The sequence below is a fragment of the Atractosteus spatula genome, chromosome 8 (assembly GCF_055471065.1).
Source record: "Atractosteus spatula isolate fAtrSpa1 chromosome 8, fAtrSpa1.hap1, whole genome shotgun sequence".
NCBI classification, from domain to species: Eukaryota; Metazoa; Chordata; class Actinopteri; order Semionotiformes; family Lepisosteidae; genus Atractosteus; species Atractosteus spatula.
The window spans coordinates 40,929,498-40,955,780 of record NC_142713.1 but is presented as its reverse complement, the minus strand read 5'-3'; the positions used below and the strand labels follow the sequence as shown (position 1 = coordinate 40,955,780).

Here is a 26,283-nt window from a genome sequence, read left to right as displayed (position 1 = left end):
AAGTCAAGAAAGTGGTGGTCCAGATGGTTTAATCAATTAAGCAAAAATATAAAGGGAAAGATTCTAGGGTATAGATGACATGGATTTAGGACAGGTATGTTTTGCTTAACTACAGTAGTTAGTTAACCAACAACAGTAATTGATATATATCAATGACATATTAGAAGACAGAAACGTTACCCACAAATAATTAAATGTAGGTAATGTGGTTGACTATACATTGCACAGTAATTTGCTTTAATTTCCCTAAAAATATCAACCTTTTAGTTTGAGACCATAACCTATCATTGATATTATGCAAGTGCACTTCAAAAATGAACATTTTGCAACAAAAATCTTAGTAACAGTCAAGGAATTAGAGAACTGTCTTCTATAAATAGAAAATTACATTTACTTCTTTAATCCTTTGTATTATCTTATTAAAACTGATGCAGTTTAAAACAAAATATTCTCATCATAATGCTGCATTTTTACACAAAATACAGATTTCATCAAATCATTTACTTGAGAAGAAAGCTGTTTTATAAAAACAAGCCACAAAAGCCTATATTATTATATACTATATATTGTCCAGAGCCTGTCACAATACTATGCATTTAAAAGGCATGCTTGAACTCCATGTCAGAAAATAGTTTAGAACCTCTTTATCACACTAAAACAGAGAGGCAGATAATTTACATTTAAAGAACCTGGAGGGACCACAGGCCTTACCGGACAAGCAGAGTAAAAAATTGATAGATACACCCTGGAGTGAAGAGCTTGTAGTTAAATTATATTTTTTTCACGAAAAGTTGCCCTTTCTATAAAAAAAACATTGTGTTCATAACCTCTTAGAAGTACTTCAAAATTTAGTCTGTGTATTGTCGGTACGACTAATTAGTGCATTTAAGTCATGATCAAATTAACAATCTAATGTAACTGCATTATTCAGTTTGTCATCCTTGGATCACATTCAGTAATCTTTATTCGTTGAAAGAGTGAAGAAAAGTTCCATTGTCCAAAACCATAAACAGATCATTTTGATGCAGGATATCCAAGTCAGTGTGAATGTGACTTAGGTGGAGTTATTACTATAACTGAAATGGCTTTGAAAATATTTTAAATTGAAGTCATTTTTTCCCCAGTTTCAATACTTGTTACATCTTTGACTTTTTAATGTAAATGTAACCAGCTGACCTGTTTTTTCTAGTTTGTTTTGAAGTTTTAGGTTTCTGTATTAGCAATACTTGTAATTATAAGCCTACTACAAACTATGAATTTTGTGATCAAAACTAGAATTATCTTTAATTGATCATAGCATTTTCAATAACTACACAGTCAAATATAGAATTGACGTGGGCCTAAACAGGCAGAGAATAGTTGCAAGGAAGGATATATCCTGGTTGGGACAACAACCCATTGCTTAACCCATTAGGTCAAAAACTGTCTAGTGCAAAAACATTAAGTCTCAATTGGACAATTTTAAAAAAACTGACAGTATTGTTCAGTAATTTGGGAATAGATGATTATATTGCAGGTAAAATAATCAATTTTTTTCACTTTGACATTATGGAATGTTGTGTCAATCAATAGGAAAAAGTGCAATCAAATACATTGTGATTCATTATTGTAAAAAGTGAAAAGTCCAAACCAGTCAGCTACTGTTCTCAGTATTCACTTTCCATATTCTTTTTTTACAATTGTACACACAATTAACTGTATTGTTTTAGAAGTAATTGCATGAAATAATGTATATTTCCACAAGAATTCACCCATTAACTTCTGTTTTGTTATACAGTTATACCAACAAGCTCAATTAAGTGTGCAGTATAATAGTGCCATCTGGGGGTTGCATTTGATATCGCCAAGCAAATCACAGAACCAGATCATTTTAATCTTTGACTCTGCTGAGATAGCTATATGCAGTAAAAGTTTTCTGCACTTAATAAAGGAAATGTTGAGAGATCAATGTCAAAAGTAAGATAAGAGCAATCACAAATAAAAAATATACAAAGGCAGAGAGCTCTCTGTAATGTTTGGATTCTAAGCTATAAAACAACACTGGAGAAGTGCACAGGGCTCTGAGACCTTCAAGACTCATAGATTAAACATTCCAGATGGGGCATAACTGTTGTGCCTTCACTCAGATTACTTCAGTAAAATGTCCAGCTGAAGTACAAAATATGGAGACAAATGTATGCAGCTTTGAATGAATGTGTCAGCCTAGTAATTATTAATGTAGAACACTTTTTTCCACCTGAACACATTATATGACTTTAGACAGTCACCTCTTCAGAATATTAAGTTTTAAGAATAAAATAGAAAAAAAGCCTTACCTAGTCTGGTACTTTTACCACTTCAAAGTAGGGATCATATTAGAAAATACACAGAACATTATACAGAAAAAAACACCAGAAATAGAAAAAAGACTGCATTAGAAGTGAATCAAATCAGTTTTTATTTTTAAAGTAAAAAAATGCAGTACTGGAAACCCTCCCATAACATCTTTACCTAATGCTTTTTTGTCCCCAGAATAAAAATATGATACTAATTCTATGTACATAACATATACCATACAAAATGTATTCCAAAGGTCTATCGCTACCCAGTTTCCTAATAAATGAACACATATCACAAATTCTACAGATCAACTGTCAAAAACCACTGGATATGAAAATCTTATTAACACAGTGATGCATACATGAAAATCCCAACATTTCACCTAAACTACCTCATAATGTGCCTACAACATTTTAACACTTCCAATTGCTCAGTTTTCATATAAAGTAATGCATATACTTTTACAATAAATAAAACCATCAGGCACACCCCAAACTCTAAAATACAGGTCCCAGTAGCGCACACACAAATAAAACAAGTTGTATAAAAAAGGAAGCAAAACAGTTTCTGAAATACTTTACAGAAAGCATATCAGTAAAAAAAATCTGGGCAGCAAACTTTTTGGTGTCATGAAAACGATGCACTTCAGGTTTCCATATCTACTAAAGCTTTCCCAGTTAAGCATGTGAATTTTACAGATATATAGATTTGTATAAATATGTACACAACAAAAAATACTAAAATTCTCATAAAAAACATTCTACTTTATATATAAAAAAACATTAATGCTAGGTGGGGAAGCTTATGTAGATAAACTTCAATAACTTAAATAGAAGATTAAAACAAGTTACTGAAATCACACTGTGTTATAGCCCTATTTCAGTCCTTAACTTATAAACTAGGGTTTTACAACATATATAGCACCAGTAAAGACCACATAATAGTGCTACTGTACAATATGTGAAGTTATAAATATTAGGAAAAGCAAGGTACTGTACCATTTAAAAAAATCTACATAATAAGTTAAAGCTTCAAGCAATATACATATTTACATTTTTAAATATATAATATCCAGAAATCAAGCAAAAGGCTTTTTGCTACAGAGTGATGGGAAATGTTACCGTTATGTATAGCAGTGAGTATCTGAATCAACTGCTCATGACAGAGCAGTTATTGAATACAATAATTGAGAAATACCAGTATATACTCTAGCACATTCGTCAAGTAAACAGCATTCAGCTCAATAAAGCAGAAGACCAAATGAGGCAGGTTTAATATTAGGTTAGCACCACTTTAATCAACATCACTAAAATCACTAACTGGTTCCCCCTGCACTCTACTCAGATGATTCATAGCTCGATCAAAGGCAGTCCTTACAGCTTTTCGAATACTTGAGGTTCGGCCCTCCATCATTTTGATCTTGTCGATGGTCTTGTCAATTCCAAGAGGGACCATTTTTGATTTAGGAAGCCATTGCCTGGTAAAATAAAATTATTAGTTAAGAACTACTATTTCAAGGTACAGTAATTTCTCACTGGGAAACACAGCAGAATGATGTTTTGACACATTTAGAAACCTGGCCAAAGCTGGCCATTTTGTTTTTTCCCCTTTTATAAAGAAATGGCTAGTTATTGGTTATGAAATGGACTTGAAAATATTTTATCAAATTTAATTGTAAATAATTAGTCCAGTAAAGACCGCTACATATAAAAAGTTTACAATCGCAAAACTTTACACTGAAAACTAAAAAATGAATTTGAAATCAACTGGAAAGCTAAAGCTAATGTGAAAAAGAACTCTGATACACTGCTATTTTGTTCGAGGGTCAGAGGAAATGTTATTCACCAATACACTTCAATCTGAGGAAAATTACTGACATAGGCCCCTTGCACACGAAGACAGTTATGACACTTTCACAAGATTATGGATGCCCTCATTTATAAAATGTTGGCCCCCAGTGTTTTTCCTAAACTATTTTACCCTCCTTGTCACTGAAGTTCCAACCACTGGCCATTTCCTTAGTAAAATCATAGATTAACATCCACTTTTGTGAGATATGGTCATGTATACATAGATGCATGAACATAAATGTGTGTTCAAACAAGACTATTATCTTTCCTGAAATAAGAATAAAAAAGTGTTCAGATAGTAAATTTTAATTTATATAAATTGTATTTTCCCAAATCATCATATGTAATCTTAACCTAACCTTAACCTTGAACACACCCTTCAATATGATATATTTTATATAAAAATGTAATACTGTATGCTTTGTAAAAATGTACTATACATGAAAAAACTACCTATTGGAAAAGTTATGTTATTCTCATTAAAAAAGGGAAACGATGCTGTTCTTGATGGAGTAAATTAGAACAGCACCCTGTGTCAATTATTTGGGTGATCTTATATGAAGCAGTTTATTCTACTGTTTCCAAAAATTCTTTTTCAAAACCAACTATCTTCCAGTTTAACAAACAGAGGAACAGTACTCATTTTACATGCTGAAAACCTATGGCTCCTGCATTTATGAAGACACATAAAACAGCACATTCAAATGTTTCTGTTTTTGCAGAATTATTTTTCAAGATGTAGAATCCTGGAATATTATTTCAAGTACACTACTTAATATGTGATTTAGTTAGAGGCTACAAATTACAAAGATAAGGTGCATAGAAATCATTTTGCACTTTTCGGTTTCCAAATTGGGGAAAACTTTGATTATGGGATGATCTTAGTAACTGTGATGTCTGGTAATCCTTCTGTCAGGTCAGTATTTAATGTTTTTTTTCAACTAAAAAATGATATTTATCTTCGATTCAGAGAATCTTTTTCTTCTCAGTTTTAAGCTTGAAACAAAATCTGAGTGCCTGGAGTCAACTTCTGTGGTACTTTAGCAGCTTAGAGCAGCTTCTGAGTTCTCTGCTAAATTAAGTAGAGCACTCAAGGATACCAAAATAAGTGAATTACTTAGTGGAGAATTACTTTAAGTAGACAAACAGTAAAAGACTTACAAATACTGCACCCGGACTCTAAGGTGGGTAAGGTAACAGTTCAAAACCAAGCTCATTAAAGTACCGTAGCCCTTGCAAAATTTGTGGGCACACACCATTATGCTGCATAATGACACAGTGAGTGCAATGTAGCAGGATCACAGACATATGTGAATATGCCATTTTCTCCACAATACAAAGCAGAGAGCAGTTTTGTTGCCATCACCACCTTGAAACAGTAACAAAAGCAACATACACTACACTTCTGCAGATGACGCTGAAGCTCAGCAATATGTATGAATGGCTAGAGAGCACTCAAAAGTGCTGACATATTGCAACAAGATCAATGCACATCTATAAAAAGTGAGGGCTACAGGGTACTGTGGAACTCAGTTTTTGAAATGCTACCCCACTTACCTTACAGTCTCAATTTCACACCACTATATATTCATCTGTTTGGCCAAATGAGAGGATCTTGAAGGTTGGAACTCTGGTGATGACAACAATGTTCAAGTGGAGGTGCAGGCTGAAGGACCAACCACTTTTTTACCAGGGAGTCCATAACCTCGTGATACGGAGGCAAAATTAGGTAGATGTATTAGGGGACTATGATGAATAATAAGTCCTCCCCACCTGCGATGCATAATTGGTGCATAATTCACAAATGTAACTCACCATTGTACACCTCCACCACTTTTTGTAAATCAAACCTTGTTTAGAGCTTGTGTGAACTTAAGGTCAGAATAAGTTTCATATCCAGATTACCTACACTGACTTTGTTAATATTTTGTAGTTTAGATAAATCAGCATCATTATTATTTGAAAGCTACATAAACTTTTTGGAAACTTGCTCACAGCTGACATTGACAAAAGAGAAAGTCAGCATTTATTTTGCAGTACAGGATGAAATTAATCTACCATCAAAACAGTTTTAAGACAACCCCATTTTGTAAAGAATGTATGTGAACTGGACAAACATTTAATTTAACGTGTATAATTATATGTGTAAGTGAATTAAAAAAATGTTCTTATGGAATATTTAGATATACATACATATTAAAATTACTACACTACATTAAGACAATGTTTCTTACCAGCTCCTTTTGTTGTCAAAAAAGAGAACAAGAAAAAGTTTCTCTCCAGACTTAAACTGCATTTGTTCGCCTATTTTAAGGACATCCATAGGCGGTATTGGTATTGATACCCCATTATGATGACAACCAACTCTTGGCATTTTGGGGTCTATTATCTACAACAGAAAGAAGAAAGATGTACACATATATCTCGGCAATATACAAGATTCTCAATTGATGCCCATTTACTACTAATAAGGTGCACCAAAAGGAGGCAATTTTGTTTCACTGTAAACCCCTACACCATGAAGTCATAGGTTTAACATCTGGGCACCACTAAAACAGCTGGATACACAGGAGATCAAAAAAGACCTAATATTAAAATACACTGATCAAAGGTTGATTATAGGCTACAGTGATTTCAGTTTAAAAAGAAAATAAACTATGTTTAAGCTTCCTTGTTAACAATTAGAGAAAAGCTCTTAAAAATACTGTATTTTACCAGGTACTGTGAGCTGTTACTGTGTGGTTACAATGGAAATAAGCTTCCACCAGTGAAGCTCCAATTATTGCCATATCAATAACTATTGTGACCACTATACAAGTTATGAGGCAACACAGAAGGCTGGTATTTGCCACTTATAAGGTTTCTCACCCTATATTACTACTTGGAATAAACAACTTCAATAAAGGCCTAAATTCTTTTGATGTTTTCCATTAAGCTAATTTTGTGACTTACTATTCCAAATGACATAAAATATGTTGTAATGTTTTAAAGTTACAAAATGCTTGTTGAAAGACATGGTAGGACAGCACTAATGCATTATGTTTGGGGGGAGAGTCCTTCATTTTAAAACGTATCCTTGTGGCATTATTCAAAACATGTGAATTTGGTAAGGCACCTTATTACAACTGTCACTGAATAGTAATAAAGGCATACCTTTCCGTGATCACAAGATTTTGATTAACACATGAACCTGACATAAATGTTGATTTAGTCGTGTCGTTCACCTTCAATCAAATTGTGACCAAAAAACAGCCCTTATTGATTCTAGTATAAATTTTCAACAATTTTCCAAAAGTTCATTTTCAAAGCATATCAGAATTAAAATATAACAGCAGATTGTTTGGTATTGGATTTCAAAAGCAAATACAATAATTAAGAAACAGTTCTCAGTATTTCCCCTTGACTACAGCCTTCAGTGCAGTACTCCTGATGATTAGCTAAAACAATTATGCTCTATTTTGTAGCCTCTTTAAAAAAAAAATAGAAATCACTGTACCCTTGTCCAAGAGGTGTCTTGAATTTACCATTTTTAAATGGCTATTAACAGCTACTACTATCATGCAGAAAAAGAACTGCTTAGAAAAAGACCAACGAATACATAAAAACATTGGGCATTTTGTCAACAATATTTTAGAATTAAAACATCTAGCTCATTGTCCTTAGTAAATGCTATGCATATATACAAATTCTTGCTATAATGCTAAAACACTAAATTATTAAATGCTGTAATTAATGGTAGTTATAGAACTACCGAGTTTCAAGTAAGATTTAGATTCACTAAAAGTAAAACAAGTGAATCTAAATTTGATACATTTTGTTTGATTTTATCCAATTAACAGTAAGTATAAAAACCTAAAGGATAAAGACCTCATTCGATATCATACAATGAGAGTTAAGTTACACAGACAAAAAAAATGAAAAACATGATTATATGGACCTTGCATATATAATAAAGCTTTAATTCATATCTACAGTAGTAGCAATAAAAGATACTCTTAACAGAAAGTAGAAAAATGCAAGTTAACTTACCAGGGCAGGATACGATGGATATCCACTACACTTTGCCCAAACTAGTTTTAATGGTTCCAGAACAACTGATGCAGCATTAGCAGGCATCCATATATTGCTGTTGCCAACTTCTATGAGAGCAGGAATAACGATAATCAAATTATGAGGAGTTCACTGAAATACAGAGCAAAGTTCTTCCAAGCTATGCTTATAAAGACAGAACAGTAATAACACTTCATTTACACAAGTAGAAACCTCAGCGATTCACAACACTTTGCTTGATGCACGGAAAATGTCAAAACTAATAACCTATAAACCAAATGACTATCAATGTAGCAACACTATTTTGTAAAAACCATCCACGTTCAACACAATCAGTGTTATTTTACAGTCCAGACTTTGTCATGGGTGAGCAAATGTTGCCTTCAAGTCATTTCAGGTCCTGCAATGTGCAGGGAAGAACTTGCAATATCAACTGGCACCTTGGTAATATAATGTAAGGAACATCTTTAATAATATCGGTGTAAGAATATTACTATGATGAATTATTAACAGCATAATGTCAACCTGAAAAAACATCCTGTACAGAATAAATTCATTTCTTCCCTAGACACTGCAAAACACTAAATTTGTTGATTTCAAATGATAAAACTCCCAGAGGAAAAAAATAGGACCAACATGAATATCTATCAAATGATACGAAAGCAAACAATACTTAAAAAAATTGTACTATCAAATTTTTAAACCAAAGTTTTTTTTGAAGATTCCTTACCAACGATGCGATCTGATCAAAGGTTTTGGGTAAAAATCTGAAAGCAAATATTTAACCTACCCGCTGCAATTCTTGCAGCTTTGGCAAAGTTTCCAGTTTCAATACAAGCGATCAGCTCATTTTTGTCTTCAATAGTATTTCTCCGCACAAGGGCAGGTTTTCCTTTGCCACACTTGGGAAGGCTGAAACTTGACATTAATAGAATTTATTTTAGTGTCTGAATTTTCCATAAAAAATAACCATTTAAGCATTCTGCATTAAAAGAAAAACTCCCACACATTCTTAAGACTTTAATTACTCAAGTAAACCTGATTATTTGTATTAACATGAAATACTGGTCTTATCATTGTTTACTAATTAAAAAAACAAATCAAACAGGATATTTTTGCAGCATTCAGATGGCATTTTTAAAACAATTATCAACCCATACACATTCTGAAGTCTGAACACATTTACTGAGAGTAGGAACGAGATGAAACACCAGTATAATAGCTGTACATGTACGCCTTTTATAGGTTACTTAAATAGATTCACCTTTTCAGGTTTTTTTAGCAGTTTCAAGAATGGTCCATTGATTGTGACAACCATTGTACATAATATTATGGCTTAAGTTACGCAACTCCAAGCTCAGCTAGAACAAACCAGGACTGCTACCCCTTAACTTCTGGGTCAAATAATTATACATGCTTGTTAAAGCCTTAATCAGAACTCATAAGATTAAAACTGTGAGTAGCAAAATCTTTTTTCCTTGAAAGGTCTTCAATGCCTGAATAGAATGTGTAACAAATTATATTAAGTTTCATACAATAAGGAGTATACTGCCACGGCAGCAGCACCACACCACAGGTTTAGGTCCTGGGGTCCTAGTGGAGAGTTGTGGATTCAAATCCTGAATAGGTATCCTTAAGATATTTCACGTGGAATAATCCTTCTGTAAATGGGTATAAGTAGGTACTCTTCAGGCAATTTGTTCTAATTAGACCTATTTAGTTAAAAATGATCCTATAAGGCCATTACTAAGGAATACCAACATATAAATTGAGAAAGAGAAAAACAAGCAACAGCACAGTATTCTAGAAGAACTTTCTAACCACAAGAGCAAATACAATACCTTGTATTGCATAACAGACTCCCACTTGAAGATATGCTGGATTCGGAAGCACATCTACGCCGAGGTTCAAGTTTTCTGGCTGGAGTGAGTTCTTTGAGTTCCTCATTCCCAAAACCATTTGAAAGCCCTAAAAAAATAGAACATTTTTTTCTTAGGTTGTGTTTAAGTATCTAAAATCTGACAACAATGACACTGGAGATGGTTTTAAGTGGGCAAAAAAACTAAAGGAAAACCACTTTTTTATTACAACAAATTCATAAGTTGTTTGAATAATCTGAGACACCAATATACTAACAACTAAGCTGTAAATGGAATCACACACCATACCCATTTAACAGTTTACATTAATTCTAAATAAATATCTCAACAAATAACTAAGATGGGATTTTCAGCTAATAAATTCTGAACATTATTTGGTGTCTAGATACTAGGTTTTTATAAGTTGCTTAGAACGCAAAAATTGAACTTTGAGTAGGTTTACCTGTATCAAAGCGCTTCACAGGTGACTCTTCTTCTTCACTTTCTCCACATGCACTTCTGGACCTCTTCCTTGGCTGGAGAAGAGTCTCCAATCTTGGAATAACCACAGACAAAAACGTTTTGGTTCCTAGCTGTGGAGAACTAGGCTGTGCGTCACTGATTTTTCCAGGTTTTTGTGGACTTACACTTTTAGATTTTCGAAAAAGTATGGATGTTCGCCTGTTGACGTCACTTGAGGATTCTGCTAATGTAGATGTTGCCACCACACTGACATCACTCTCTGCAAGCAAGTGTTCAGGAGTATGTCCATTTAATATTTCTTTTGGTGGAGAAATACCACACATTTCATTGTCAAACTTAACACGTTTATGCAATTTATTGTTCTCAGGGCTAGGCTCAATTGGTTTGAGTGTGGGTGGTTCTGAATTACTGTCGGAATTTAGAGGAGGTGGCAAAGAGTCAGATGGTTCAAGCTTTGGTGGTAATGACTTGTCTCCTGTAAAACAAAATGACAATACCTGCAAATTATGAAAAGTTGTAACATGGAATAATTACCAATGAACCGTTAAGTATTTTCTGGTACACAAGCAAACATTTAACTTGATTGGATGTATATAAATAAATTCCTTGATTCTATTGTTCAAAATCTTCAAATTTGAATCAGTTCCTAAAAAAAGGTTTGTAAATTTCTCAAGATAATATTCTGAAGAGCTACAAAGTATTACTGGGAAAACAAATGGAAATTCCCCAAACAATTGTTACATTGTTAAAGGTCATTTAAATTAAAGATTTATGCACATTTGTGTTTGAAAGCAACACACCACTTTAAGTTCAAGCAGAATTTACAGCTAAAGTTCAGTAGAACAACAGATACCAGTATTACATTCTTTTCATATTTGTTTCTCTGGAAATAAATGCAAGGTCACATATTGGCACAGTCTTAAAAAACGAAAGCGCACCAGTTGAAAAGTTACTTATAATTTGCAACCGGTCTGTTTTATGAAAAAAATATTGGTTCTAACACCAGTTACAAGGGGATCCTTAAAATGTTTTGGCAAAAGATTAAGAGAGGTTTTGAGATAAACAGACGTCATGCACCATTATAATTGTAGCTTATGATTTTTGCAATTTACATATTTTTTAAAAATTTTAGCAATACTGGAAAATGTATACATACCGTCTTCTTCTGTGTTTTGTCCTGTAGATGGAATTTCTTCAACAGATAATTTACTCAGTTCTAACTGAGCAGACTGAGTCTTCCTTAGGCTGATTTCATATCGAATGTTACCAATTTCCTTTTTTAATAACTTGGTTCGTTTGTTCCGAGATGCACTTGACTTCATAGCACATGTCAAGTCGAGTTTCTCAAGGAGTTCCTTAAGCTGTTCTTCTAGAGACATGTGCTCACGGTTTACCGGATTTAGCAGCCGATCCACTATGAAACAAAGCAAAGAAACAGTTCACCAAAGATGCTCCCCACTTTTATCACGCACGTGATTAAGCATAAATTATATCGATGCTTAAAGAAAATATATTATAACATTTTATATCAACAGCTAATTGAGCACTTACAAAATGTTATTTACATTTCAGCAGGCAGATAGTATACCAAAACTATATTGATCCCTGGGATAAAACAATGCTAAACTCAATATTGGCATTTGAGCTATGAACCCATTTAAACAACCACAGCTTAAAAATCTTTTCATCCACTGTTTTAAGAACAGTCTAACTGTTCACAACACTCAACCACGTGGTGCTGGAAAACTGAATGTGTCCTGTCTCTGAAAAGTTGCCTGGAGAATGAGATGTGTTACTTCAACAGCCAGAATAGTTCAGAGAAACATTGTAAAGGACATGACATGTTCCAGTAAGAAGAAGGCCACATCCGAGGACCACTGCATGTCTGACACATCTATGCAATTGCTTTCAGACTGCACTCAGGACAGCATAAGAAATTTCAGAAAAATTATCCCATGCATCAATAGAAAGACTGCAGTTCTGCTGTCAGGATGAAAAAGCTCTACTACTTGGAAGCTGTCGGGGGCAAAGCTAACAGCCAAAATCAACATCTTTCAAGGGGGCTGAGAGTGGTGGAGTGCTTTACTCACAGATGAATGCTGTTTTGCCCTTGACAGACCTGGTAGAATAAACTTTGTGTGGAGAGGTCATCTTGAGCATCATGCTGAGTACCACTTTGTTTGAGTCAAGTGGTAGAAGTGTTATATAGGGAGCAATTTCAAAATTTCACAGAGAAGAAAGTACATTGGCACAAATTACAGAGCACCATGTCAAGATCTTGCCGTAGCCAGCCTGTTCTCCTGACATGAGTTAAAAAGAAAATCTATGGGACCAACTCAATATCATTTTCATAATGGACCAACCTTCATAGGCTGGTTAAATGCTATGCAAAGAGTGTCAGAACTCTCATGAACTCTAAAACTCTCATTTTTCTACTTCAATTCTGCCAGGACTGTCTTAAGGACATTTTTATGATGTCAAATTTCATACTGAAAACTTATGATTGTGACATTTTTTTCCACATTATCTGTGTTTGATTAAATATTTGATCAAATCCATAAGACCCAAGTGTAGGTTTGTGTGCATCAATGTAACCATAACATTCTAGGGCAAAAACTGTATAGAACAGGCTGCAAGAAAAACTTTTCCCCTCACAAACAATCCGTTACACTACCACAGAAGTAAGGCAGGTATGAACCTGCCCATGAACCTGGATGTGAGACTTTCTAGGAAAAGCTAAGGTTGCTACTGAATAAGATGTTAGTGGGACCAGTTGTTAGTGGGACCACGGTCTGTGTGGGTCCTAATGCCCCAGTATAGCGAGTAGAAGTTGCCATCCTTCAGATGAGACAAAACTGAGGTCCTGACTCTCCTTGGTCATTAAAAATCCAAAGTTGTTTCTCAAAAAGATTAGGGGTATTAACCCTGCTGTCCTGACCCAATCCCCCTCCCTCCATCCTTTACCAAGCCTCCTAATAATCCCCATTATCAATTGGCCGTATTACTCTGTTCTCTTCCCTGCTGATAGTTGATGTGTGGTGAGTGTACAGGCACACTTTGGCTGCTGTTGTATCATCTGGGTGGGGGCTGCTCACTGATGGTGGGGGACAGGAGTTGCCCATTGCCTGTAAATCACTTTGAGTGGAGTGTCCAGAAAAGCGCTACATGAATGTAAGGAGCTATAATTATTAAAATGAGCACATATGAAAACCATAAAAAGACCAAACACCCATTAAAATTGGTAAAAAGATAAGTAAACATTACCTTCTTCCCATGAAAATGGTGGTAGTGGTTCGATCTTTGGTGGTTCAGGCAAGTGCATTCCTGTTTCATAATCAAACCCTATACAATCAGCATCACGACGGCTTTGCCTCAGAACAGCACCTCCTTGGTCTCTTAAACGTACAGCTGCTCTGTAAAATATTGTGTCCTTTGCATTGTATTTCATGCAGTTTTCAATGATAAGGTTAAAATCCTCCTCAAATTCATCAAGGTTTTTATATCCTTGAGCTTCAATTCTTTTTCTCATAGTTGAGAAGTCCATTGGGTGTTTAATATGGTCCAAGTAATCAGGCACCTAGAAGGCAACAGTAAATGAAATCAGTCAGCAAGCTACATACAAATGTATCGCAAATTAAAAATGAAAACGGAACAAATATAAAAGTGGAAACTAAGTGGAAGTGAATTTTAAAGTGAAAATAGGAGACTATTTATTAAAAGGGCTGTGGGAGCATGCAACTGGTTGCCCAGCCAGTTGATGACACTGACAGACGAGCTTTTTGGGCTAATTAGCTTCCTCCGATCTGTAACTGTTTTTATGTTTTAACTAACATACCATTTGCATCGTAAATGTATACACTGAATTTATTAATATCATTTAAACAAACCCTCCATTCATTAAGGATTCACTACTTGTAAGTAATGTAAAATGTTCATTTTCTTACTCCCACTTATCAGCTGTAAAGGTTTATGCATCTGTTTAATTTAAACCCTAAGAAAGCCTGCAAACAACAGGAGCCCATTTGGCCAATCTTAGCTGTTTGTCAGTGAAGCAAAACTAATTTTTCTAAACTAAAAAACTAAAATCACCTTATACTTGTTTGGATTGCAGTGATTTTAAATATGTTGTACATAACATTTAGTCTTTTTCTGAGCAAATCCAGTAAAAGGTCAAAGAAATAGGCAACAATTTATAAATACATTTGTAACTAATTTAATTGCAGCATCAGGGCTCCAGACTGTAACTGAAATGGCTGCAAATGTGGCAATAAATTAAAATCGTCGCCATTAGCAACAGACACCAAAACTTCGTTTTCTGTCGATGTGTGTCAAATTTCATCAGGTTATGAGGTGTTACTTAATTCCATCTTTAGAGCGCATGCCTTTTCATCCCTTCATCACAGCACACAGCAGTGACTGTTGGCTAAAAGGCAGCAAGCTAAGATGCTAGGCACTAGAACGCAGGCTACTGCAAACGTTCCACACGCTAGCTAATCTGCTAACAATGATGAAGCGTAAAATTACAGACTTTATAAAGAGTTTGATGCATCTTCCAGTGGATCTTCAACCACTGCAATGGATCCTCAAAATTCATCCAGCAAACTTAATGTGAGCATGGACGACAGTGCATCTGAACAACCGTCAAAATCTAGCATTTTAAACTAATGATGTATTGGGACTTTTGTTCTAAAGCCAGTCAGGAAGTTGCAGGGAAAACTGCAAATCATTTCAAAAGAAACGGTAAAAAACATGGAGAGTCAGAAGCATACAAATACTCGTGATTGTGTAATTGGGAAGTGTGCCCCAAGGCAGACACCTTTAGCCTGGGCTATGTCTCGCGCCTGTGAAAAAACGTCCAAGAAAGACTAAAGAACTGAAAATGAAATTTAATGCAGCCTACATGATCACACGCGAGGAATTACAGTTCACAAAATATGCCTCCCAAATCTTGCTAATAAAAAAGAACAGAATAGATGTATTGAAGACATAGGATTACGACACCGCATGTGTCGAGTTTATTGGGTGCATTGCAGACAAACTTAAAGCGCAAACACTAATTGGGGCTGCGAAGACAGTGGAGATTGCTCATCAAAGGTCAGTTTGCAGACATGTCCTACAATAGTTTGTGGGAGGTCATCTTAACAAAAGAGCCTTACTGTACAGCTTTCAATAATGTTTTGCATTTAGTTCAGATCATAGTTGTGCTAACCATATCAGCAGCACAGTGTGAACGAGGCATTTCTGCTCAAAACAGAATAAAATCAAAAGCACACAATTCACTTAATATCTCAACATTGGAGGATTTAATCAGGATAAGCTCAGAAGGCCCTTCACTTGAGCAGTTTGATCCTGAGCCCTGTGTGAAGCGCTGGCTCAGCTCAAACAAGAGGAAGAGGAGGCCTCAGTATACAGGATGGCCAAGAGACACTGGCTCAGAATCTGATGCATAGACACTCCATTTGTGACTGTATATGGTTTTAAAGTTCTAACAAAGAGTACATAGTTTGAACAAAAGGCCAATCAGCCATCAGAGGTCAGGGACAATAGAGGAGGGCAAGAATCAGGCAATAAAAGAGGAGGACAGACCTACAGGCACAGAACAGAGGACGCAGTAAGTCTTTTTTATGTTAATATGAACTATTTTCATTCTGTAATTTGGTGACTAAAAAAAAGGTAATTTGGCACCTAAATATTTCATTTTAGGAGCCAGCAGCTCCCAAGAAATGTTTTTAGTCTGGAGCCCCGAGCATGAAACCAGATAATAAAATGGTTTCATATACTTTATTAACTAAGGATTAAAAGAACATAGCCTTTAAAGTTGACCCCTTTTAAATTTAATTTTGAAAAAATTAAATTAATCCCTTATCAAAATAATTTTACGGTTTTATACTTTAAAGCATTTTTCTTATCTCAAAATATGGTAGTATGAACAAAATTCAACTGTGAAAAGAATCTCAAGTCTTGCAAAGTGATATGTAATGTGATCTGTTTATACCTACTTAAAAAACACTTTTTAATTAAGCTATGACATAAAAGTAAAATAACACACCTCTTTAAGGCTTACTGGCTGCGCAAAAATTTTAGCAGGGTCCTTTTCCTGAAGCTGGTCAAGAACTGAACGCAGGAGGACTGTAAAAGGCGTCAGTTGTAGCTCCATAGCAACCTGTTGCACTTTAACCTGTTTAACAACAAAACAGTACATGAAATCAAAAGTTAACATAAAAAATAGTAAACTACTGCAGAAGGAACTTCCCATTTTACTCCACTGTACACCACAAGAAACAAAAACTAAACTTCCCACAAAGTACAGAATTGGATCAACTGTGTTAAATATCTACTGGAGGCATTCATATTGTTCAGCAAAAGCCTTGTTAAATACTAAGTCTAGCATAACAACTATAACATTTACAGTGCCTTGCAAGTATTCAGACCCTTTCCTTCCAACAATATTCAATTTTTTTAAATCACAAAATGATGCACATTTTTTAAAATGTATTTTATTCAAAACCTAAATACGTAAACTGAAGACATCTAAGTGTAAAATAACGTACAGTAAATGTAACAATTTTTTCCTATTCTTCCTCTTGGCATGATGCTGTCACCAAGATGTTTGACTGCAGGGATGGTGTCAAGTAGGAGCTGTGTTGTGATCACTCAGGTGTTTTGTTCCAAACTCCAAGCAAGATACAAAATGGGTTTTCCACTCTGCAAAGGCCAGCTATATGGGATATTGTTGAATGGAGCACATTTTCTCCCATCTCACCCCATAGATCTTTCAAAGTCACTTGTGACTTCACAGCAACACCACTCACCAGCTTCTTCCTTGCCCAGCTACTTAGTTTGGAAGGATAGTCTGATCTGATGGTATACTGTCTGGGTGGTATGATACGCATTCCATTTCTCTATGACTGAGTAAACTGTGTTCACAGTGATATTCAAAGACTTTTTTGATTTTTTGTATCCCTCTCCCGATCTGTTTTCTGAATTACTTTTTCCCCATAGAGCTCCTTAAGCTTAATTGTTGAGTCTTGAAATGCACTACATGACCAAGGAACCTGACAGAGACAAGCATTGTTATTCTGAAATGATGGGAACCACTATTAATGCACAGACAGAGGCAACTCAACTATTTGTGTGGCTTATTAAGCTAATTTTCTGCACCTAAATTTAGGTATGCTACATCAAAGAGTTTTAATACTTATGCAATCATAAGTAACCTTCCCATTTCTTTCGTATTACTTAACTATTTACATTTTTATATTCCTAGCTCTGAATGTGTGAAGTAAGTTTTGTATATAAAAAATACTTAGGACTAACACAAAGTTTCATGATTGCAAACTTTATACAAAACAATGTGAATGTGAAAACTGCAAGGGTCACATTATTTTGCCAAGGCGCTGTAAGTGTTCTTTGCTTCTACCTTCCACCTCCCAAAAAATGCATCTTTAATTTGGTAAATGCAAAGAAATAGATGCAATAAATATTACTTATTACATAATACTTAACAATTATGTTAAGACTGTTAGAGAACAGTAAACAGATGCTCCAAATTTGCAGTTTAATTTCTGAAATACCTCTTCTCTTTTTAATTTTTCTCGCTTGCGAATCAATTCCACCAACAATCGAGCTCTCTCTAGGTCATGACGAAGCCTGTGCCAGTATTTTAATTGTTCCTTCAAAACACGGTTTTCTTCGTCATTTTCCCTCTGTGAAATAAAACAATGACAAGGAAACTTTATACTGAGAAACTAAAAAGTTTACTTTAATAAATAGCATTTTACATATCAAAATCATTATTGAACACTTTTTAAACGTACTGAACAACAAATTTTATGTGCTAACATATGCAAATATCAGTATAAAGAGACTACCAATTGTTTTATTTACCTGATTTGCTTAAACGTAAAACAATGGTGCAAAATTGGAATAAAAAAATTATCAAACATCTATACACAGCATAATATGTTTCAGTAAACATTTCTGCATGCCCAACAAACAATACAATATTTCAGAATTAAGAAAAAATGATTCTAATGATTCTATAAGTCACTTTATAAGTAAAGAATAGTTCCTACTCTTGTAACTTGAATAGTACCTTCAAGTAGTGTAATTTTATATTAAAATTAAGTAATCCAGAATAAAGACTGTTATACACGAGATCAGCAAAAACTCCCTGTAATGTTTTTAAGGTTCATCAAAATAAATTCTAACACTAATCACAGTATTTACTGCTATGCTTTTAAACTCTCCCTTAAGTACAGTCTGCATCTGAGGTCTATTATGTCACATAATTAATCAGTTCTTTATTCATAATAAATGGACAATGGACAACATTCTAAGCATAGTACTTTTTTTATACCTAAGCTTTTTATATTTTACTGAATACAATCACATAACTCATTGAGGGGTTGAAATAAAAAGTAATTTCTGAGCTTACCTGCTGAGTATGTCTCTGTGACTGCAGGTTTGATTGTAAACGTCGTAGTAGGGGAACACCATTTCTGGACTGCCTCTTCAAGGTCCAGTAATTCAATATGCGTTCAATAAAAATCTTTTTTCTCTGAACAGCAACTTGATTGAGAATTTTGTTTAACCTAAAAACAAAGCAGGATAAGTAGTTGTATATTATAAAAACGTATGCGTTACTGTTGCGAGATGTTTTGGAAGTGCTTAGAACGATCTACAGCCATGCATAGCCAAAAGCTTTCCCATTTGTATTGACAGAAGATTCACGGATATGCACGTCTTTAAAATGTTACTTTAGCACTACAAGCACAAGACCTGTTTCATTTCCTGGGAGTGACAATGCAGATGATCAAGTGCATTATTTTCTAAGTCATCAGTTTTTCTTCCTTGCTCTCCATTTTCTGAAACTGAAAAAATATAAAGGAACTGAACACAAGAGAACAGAGCTCACTTGCTGCCACTCTTCTCAGTAGCTGTTGGAAAGTACAATTATAGTGGACCACAAAGCACATGGAAGTTAAACCTGGACTACTATCAGCAAGATCATGTCTATATCATACTTCATCCAGACTTCAGATCCAACATGCTGATAAGTAGGAAATCTTATCAGTCTGAATTTTTATTTCACCGTTAGCACAACTAACCGGTTAATTTACAGGTTATACTTATAATTAATTGCATCTGCAATATCAACAAAGCGTTAACTTGTCAGAGCTTTGTTGGTACAGAATTGATTTTTTTCTTGCCAATTAACACAAATGAACCCTGCCTCCTTAAGGCATGCAATATAGAAGTCAGTTTGATTCCAACAGGGATTTAGCCTTCAGCCTTTTGATATTCAGTATTAACATACATTAAGAAATAACCAACCTTAAGTATTTTTGGAAAACAAAAGTTCCATTATAATGATGCTACATATATACAGATAAAGAAACATGGAATTTTATCACATACCTTCGTTCTCAATATTACCTGGTAATATTGTAATTATATGACATTGTAATGATATGAAAGCATTTCAACTAAACTTAGTGATTTGCACAGCTGTAAGATTTATGCAATCACTGCACTTTTTGAAATATCTTTAAATCTTTAAGAACCTATAAGAACGTCTGATAAACTTACCTTTGAGGAGGAATACTTGGCACAGATACTGCTGGAACAGCTGCCAAAGGTTCAACTAGAGCTTTTTTACTCTTTTTATTTTTTTGCCTGCCTTTCAATCTCGTCCTTCCAGTTTTCTTCTCTCCTTTCTGACAAAGTCCATTCTTTGTACTGGTTTCTTCATAGATTGTTAAAGGTCTTCTAACACAGCCTGGAGGAGTGTGGGCATCACAGTAGGCAGTTTTTTTCACTGAAAACGTTGTTCCTGTATCTGTTACTTCTTTAACAGGCTCCATTTTCATGTAAAGGCCAGCTTTTTGAGCACAACTTACATGAAATGCTGTGTAACAATTTGCTTTATGGCACTGAATGCAAGCCCCGACTCCTTTCTGCTTACAGAGGTAGCAAGTCAATTTCCACCTGGCTGGAGGAATGTTCTTTACACCATCAATGGGCTCTATGAAAACCGTGTTGGCAAAGCCAACTTCAGGAACCCAAAGAGCACAGACAACATGTCCCCATCGATCATCATCAGTCTTTTTGAAAGCACCGCCCTTGTTTGGGCATAGCACACAATCTACAGGCTGGGAAGGAGACTGTAAGCAATGACGACAAAGCCACTGCCCTTCAGGGATGTATGGCACTCCGTAACACTCCTGGTGAACAGCTAGATTGCACATGTCACAAAATAAAATGACATTACTGTTCTGGCATTCACCATCCATACATATGCAGCAAACAGCATCCTCATCAATGAGAGACTGAGGATCACCTTGGTTCTGGCTCTCAAAGAAAGATTCCTTCTCAAATCTATCCATGAGGAATTCAAACACATTCTGCGACACAACACTCAACCCCTCGTTTCTACGCTTTTCATTCACCAGCTCTAACCATGCATAGTCTTCTTCATCCATATCGTACTCTACCTCCTTATCTAGTTCCTCTGGTGATTTTTCAATAAATTTATAATATGATGGGGGTCTGCGAGGGGCTGGAGGTGGATTATACTCAACAATGCGAATTTTGGGCTCCGGGAGAGTGCTTCCTGATGCTTGTACCCCATGAGCATTTACCAGAACAGCACTCTTCTTTTTTAGATTGTTTTTAAGTCTTTTTGATCTTACCAGTATTTGTGGTCTTTCACTGTTCTCTTTATTGCTATTACATTCACTTAGCTCCTGAGCGGTGAGGTCATCTTCTGATATAATCTCCAGGGCATCAAAAATACTTATTCTGTGCACACGACCTTCAATCTCCAGTTCCACCATTCGCTGTGCTTGAGCATACGTCAGTGTTTCCCGCGTAGGAGAATGTTTGATGTTGCAGGGCGAAGTGGACCGTCTTGTTGTAGACACGCGGTGATGCCGCCCTTTCCTCCTCATTTTGAAAAGGGGAAATCTTAAAAAAAAAAACAGACACATAAATTAGATTCCATACAACAGATTTTATTACATGTTTCTTACTTTCTTTAAGACCCAAAACCCAACAAACCTCTATTACACAGAAGTCCCCCTTTATTCTGGCCACATACATAAAAATACTATTTAATACTATGTGAATTTTTTATAATGTAGTTACAATATTTACCACAAGATAAGCCAAATGTTTCATAATGTTCAAAACTATTTTTGACAATTTTACAAATACCTTCAAATAAGTAATATCTACTATTTGTTAGCAGAATTTTTAAAAGAAAATACTTAAATACGGATACATAATTTCTGCACTTTCTAAATATAAGAACTTTCTATATTAAACATGTTCCACAAAATATCAGAAAATGTATAAAAGATGCTAAATATCCTGTTGTTCTGCGCTGTACTGTTTTTTAGTATAAAAATACAAAGAGTAATTAAATTATACAAAATACAAATGTATTTTAAGCTTCACTTTATCCAAAGTTAAGAGCACTGTTTTAATAAAGAAATTAACATTGTCAATAAATCCGAAAAAAATGGAGTGTGCACCACTGATTTTCCCTTTAGAAAGACTGCTCTGTAACCACTTAAAATTACAGAAGTATAGGTCTAGATTTAGAATTGAAAATATACTACTTAACACAAGAGAACCAAGCTAAAATAATTAATGGACAAAAACTGTGACTTCAGATTAAAGAACTTGCTGCTTTTGTTATAAAAAAAAACTAAAACTCAGGACCACCACTGAAAGAGCATTTATTTAACTGTGCTGTAAAGCAAATGCATTGCAAGAGAACTTGTACTTAATACATCTACAAATATAAGACTTCAAATTTCTCTAAAACCATAAGCATGTAATATCACTGAACCATCAGCAACATCTGTGGCACATGCACAACTGCAGGAGCATAACTACCAACTATCCTGTCCTTTTCATTACATCTTCCGGTTCTTGTCATGTTTGGCAGCCAGATATGTCACTTAAAAGAAAAACCAACAAATCCTTACATGCTACAACCTGTGCATCTATGCTGTTTTTCCCCTCTGGAAAATATTTGGCAAGATACACACTGCATAGTACCTGACAGAAGAAAAAGTACTGACACTTCAAGGATTTATGCTTAAATGTATCAACTTCACTGAGTTTGCCTACATAGAATTCTCTTATTTTGAGCAGTGTACTCTTGATATGCTCTATGAATATTTTAACATACCTTTTTTTAAAACAAAATCTTAAATTGTAACTGGTATAAGATCTAACTGAAACTGGAAGAGTGGATCTCTTAAAAAAACAATTATAATCTAAACAGGAAAATATAAAAATCTTTACATCAACTAAGCTTATATTTTAACAAGCTGCATGTAAGAGGGTCTCTCAGACCCTCTTTTTAATTGCAAATATAAAATTTAATGATTGTAGAACTTAAATGGACAAAGATTATAAAGATTGTCCTATGGTTGCAACTGAGAAAAAGAATTGTTCTACATCGATTGACCTGGAAAAATGAAGAAAAAAACAACACTAAGCAATGTAAGTAAACCAATACTAGAAATTTTCACGGACCATTGCTCCAGCTTGTTACTCCAATGTACCAACCGCAAGTTACACAGTGTTTAAAATGACTTCTGTTTTCAAACCACAGTTTCACAAATTCAAATGTCACAAACTGTTCTTCTAATGATAACCCTGACTGAGTACACATCTCAGAAATGATATTAGGGTGATATCTCCCTAAGGAGATATGACTTAGTCAAAACTGTCTGGAAAACCAGTTAAAAGCAAATAGACGCAGAACACGGGTCTTGCGCCAGGAATTCTTTAAGCAGTGTACATTCCAATGGTCTGCTGATTTTATAAAATACCAGTTTCGTTATACTGAACTCATTTAATCTATCGATTAATCTAAAAACTGGACCCTTAATTATATACATCTAAACAACGTAAACTGCGGCCCAGCTGGAACATCCTCCAAGACTATGGTCTCGGTTTCAGTCTCGGTTGTTTTCTCTGATTTTTGTCGTAGAAAACAAAACTTGCACTTAACTTTATCCGTTCCCTACTTTCACTAAACCAGCGTAAACAGGATCTATTGACGGAAGGAGAACTGAATTTCGTGAAAACCCTACGTCTGCAGAAGAGGGGGGCTGTTGCAGTGGGGTTAAAGGCTTCACTTCACACAATGCTAAGTCGGCAACCTTTCAAAGGACAGACATTTCCCCTAAAAATAAAGCACAACTACATTCGTCTACGTAGAAGCTAGAGTACGTGAAACCAACCTTCGAACCATCGCATTTTACCTTCAAAACAAGACTACCATTCATTACAAATTAGTCAGGTTAAATAAATAGGACTTCAATAATCATTAAACGTTCTTTTCAAAATTGCACACACAAGACAACTGCTCTTTTCGCTATTATAAAACCACATATTTGTAACGCTCTGTTATAAAAAGCCCGGTAACGTGAAGAGTTGCCAGGAGTAATACATTAGGATTTGCACCGTTATGAGAAACATTAATCGCATTTTGACATAACACCTTTCAGACGTGCAATTACAGACCACATAAAAGACACACACACGCCATTTGTGTCGTCAAGACAACATCTTAAAAACAGAGTAAAAAAGTTTCTCAACACAACAGAAGCATACTTACAATAGGTGCAATTAGCTTACTGAACTTCCTTTGTTACCTAACTGCCAAAACCAGGAACTTGTATAAAAGAAATATTGTAGCACTGGAACACTGCCCGGGCCCGTGACGTCACTGCACCAAACACTTTCCCGGGCCTGTTTGAATCAATGGGAATTCAACACCCTGGAGTTAACTATTTTAATCCGTCTCCGCTAGGACCTCACCCGCAACGAACCACATACGCTGGCTTTGACTGGGTGTGCAGTTGGAGGCTATTGTTGAAACCAAGACGCTCCAGCGGAGCCTCCCAGCGGCCTGGGGTGCTGGGATAGTTCACAATAATAAAACTAGAAAACGCAAATATGGCGTCCAACAAAACAAGAAACCGAAGTACTCGCACGAAAAGTTCGTTTTTGGCCAGACGCAAACCGATCCTCATCCTCCCAGGGTGGATTTCACCTCCGCGAAAGACGGATTTCTACGTGTAACAATGTGAGAAGCCCATACCTCGCCGCTCTGAAGGTTTTGTTATCCAGACAGCAGCGGAGCTAAAAGCAATGGCGATGTGGCCTGCGGAGCGGCTGTGATTCCGCACAATCACATCCAACGGCCGCCGCTCGAGCACAGATTCCAGCTGTTAGTTTGAAGAATACGGACTGGTCTCCGCGACAACTGTCCGGAATTGGAACGTAGTTCTGTCCTTAGCGCGCCGTTCTTACTAAAAAGGACCATTCGTGAAGCGAAGTGTCCGCTTTCTAATATCGAACAGCAGCTGCCCCGAGCCTCTCTCCTCAACAACAATGCGGTTCCAGTGGAGGGCCCACCCGCCACGCACGACGCAGTCACGCCTCTCAAGACTGTACGTCTGTGTGGGGTCAGGAAGTTGCTTTGTGTATCTCAGATGCGAAAAGACGCTGGAGTAGTAGTGGTAGTATGAGTAATATCAGAAACACCAAGTACTAATATATCCTGCTTTCTAAAAACGAAAACGCTTGGTTAATTTAATAACGCATTTGTATCTGTCGCTGGTAGAGTCGTGCACTCTTGTTTTCAGCGTTGTATATAAAACCACAAACTAAGTGAAAGAAAATTCGGAGAAGTCTGTATTACATACTAATCAAATGTTCGTTTTTTTCCGTCTTTATGCATTCTGTAAAAAATAAATCTCACCAGAATGCAGTATTTGAAGCGTAATACCGAAGTGGACTAGAACTGACCAATGTGTTTATATGCTTTAACAATAATATCAGGCATTTCATTTTCATTTACTAACAATAGACATCCTTCTAGCTCTTTTGACCTGGTAAGTTAAACCGGTCTTTATCATCTTTACAACATCAAATTGAAATTATTCAGATGTGATATTTCACATAGTTGTAGTAAGACTCCTACATGACAAAACATTAAAACACGACAATTAAATGCAAATTCAAAGCTTTTCTTTGCCCCACCTAATGGCGCATCCCTACCCCTGGAAGTGACCCTCTAGGTCAAGAAACCCCGTGTAACAGGGCTGTGTTCTCATTTTGCCCGAGCTTTCCGCTTGTGGATCCTATATACTTGACGTCAAAGGTAACTACTAAACTACAGAAACAACCTATTCCAAACTTAACGGCACCGCTGCACAGCGGAAGACGACACGAAACGCAAATAAATGCAACTGCCGGTAGTTTTGCTCGAGAGCGATTAAAATGCCGGTCATTCTTGACCTCTGCGTTATCCTATTGGTTCACTGGCGCAGAGAGTCTCTTGCAGGAACTTCTCAGCTCTGCGCAAAATCTGCACAGATTTCTCCAGGTGGAACTAAGTGACGTTACGCAGGAGCCCTCCTAGAACGCACGTCTCTGCAGGCTGCGCAAATCTGGCCTATAAAAACATGACCTAAGTTTAGTGCCGAGTGAGACAGGAAAAACAAAACATACTCAACTGTATCAATCTTAAGTTTATATCGAATATAAATATCTATTTCACTAGACATATGGGTGATAGCAAGTGGCCATTCGGCTAAAGGGCATTAGATCATTGTGAAACAAAAACGCAAAACGTAATATCAAAGAATGGGTAATTATACAGATCAGACGCCGCGCATTCAGGAAAAGGG

General features: G+C 35.7%; 1 protein-coding gene across 4 annotated transcripts; it reads right to left on the bottom strand.

The window, feature by feature from the left end:
* Positions 1-2,416: 2,416 nt before the first annotated feature.
* LOC148829625 (bromodomain-containing protein 1-like) lies at positions 2,417-25,738 on the bottom strand. Of its 4 annotated transcripts, none has more exons than XR_016091462.1 (13): positions 24,690-25,005; positions 20,153-21,529; positions 18,999-19,155; positions 18,136-18,267; positions 16,611-16,739; positions 13,826-14,138; positions 11,718-11,975; positions 10,542-11,036; positions 10,061-10,187; positions 9,010-9,137; positions 8,199-8,351; positions 6,404-6,558; positions 2,417-3,796 (listed from the first exon to the last, which is right to left on the bottom strand). XR_016091462.1 is itself a non-coding variant. In XM_088923230.1 (13 exons), exons 2-13 carry the CDS (start codon positions 21,511-21,513, stop codon positions 3,613-3,615), a joined length of 3,549 nt encoding a protein of 1,182 aa, XP_088779356.1. In that variant the 5' UTR covers positions 21,514-21,529; positions 25,634-25,738; the 3' UTR covers positions 2,417-3,612. The 4 variants fall into 4 exon arrangements, 3 of the variants coding, with proteins under 3 accessions (XP_088779356.1, XP_088779355.1, XP_088779357.1); XM_088923230.1 differs by lacking the exon at positions 24,690-25,005 and adding an exon at positions 25,634-25,738 and having other exon boundaries at positions 8,199-8,308; XM_088923229.1 differs by having other exon boundaries at positions 8,199-8,308.
* Positions 25,739-26,283: the final 545 nt, after the last annotated feature.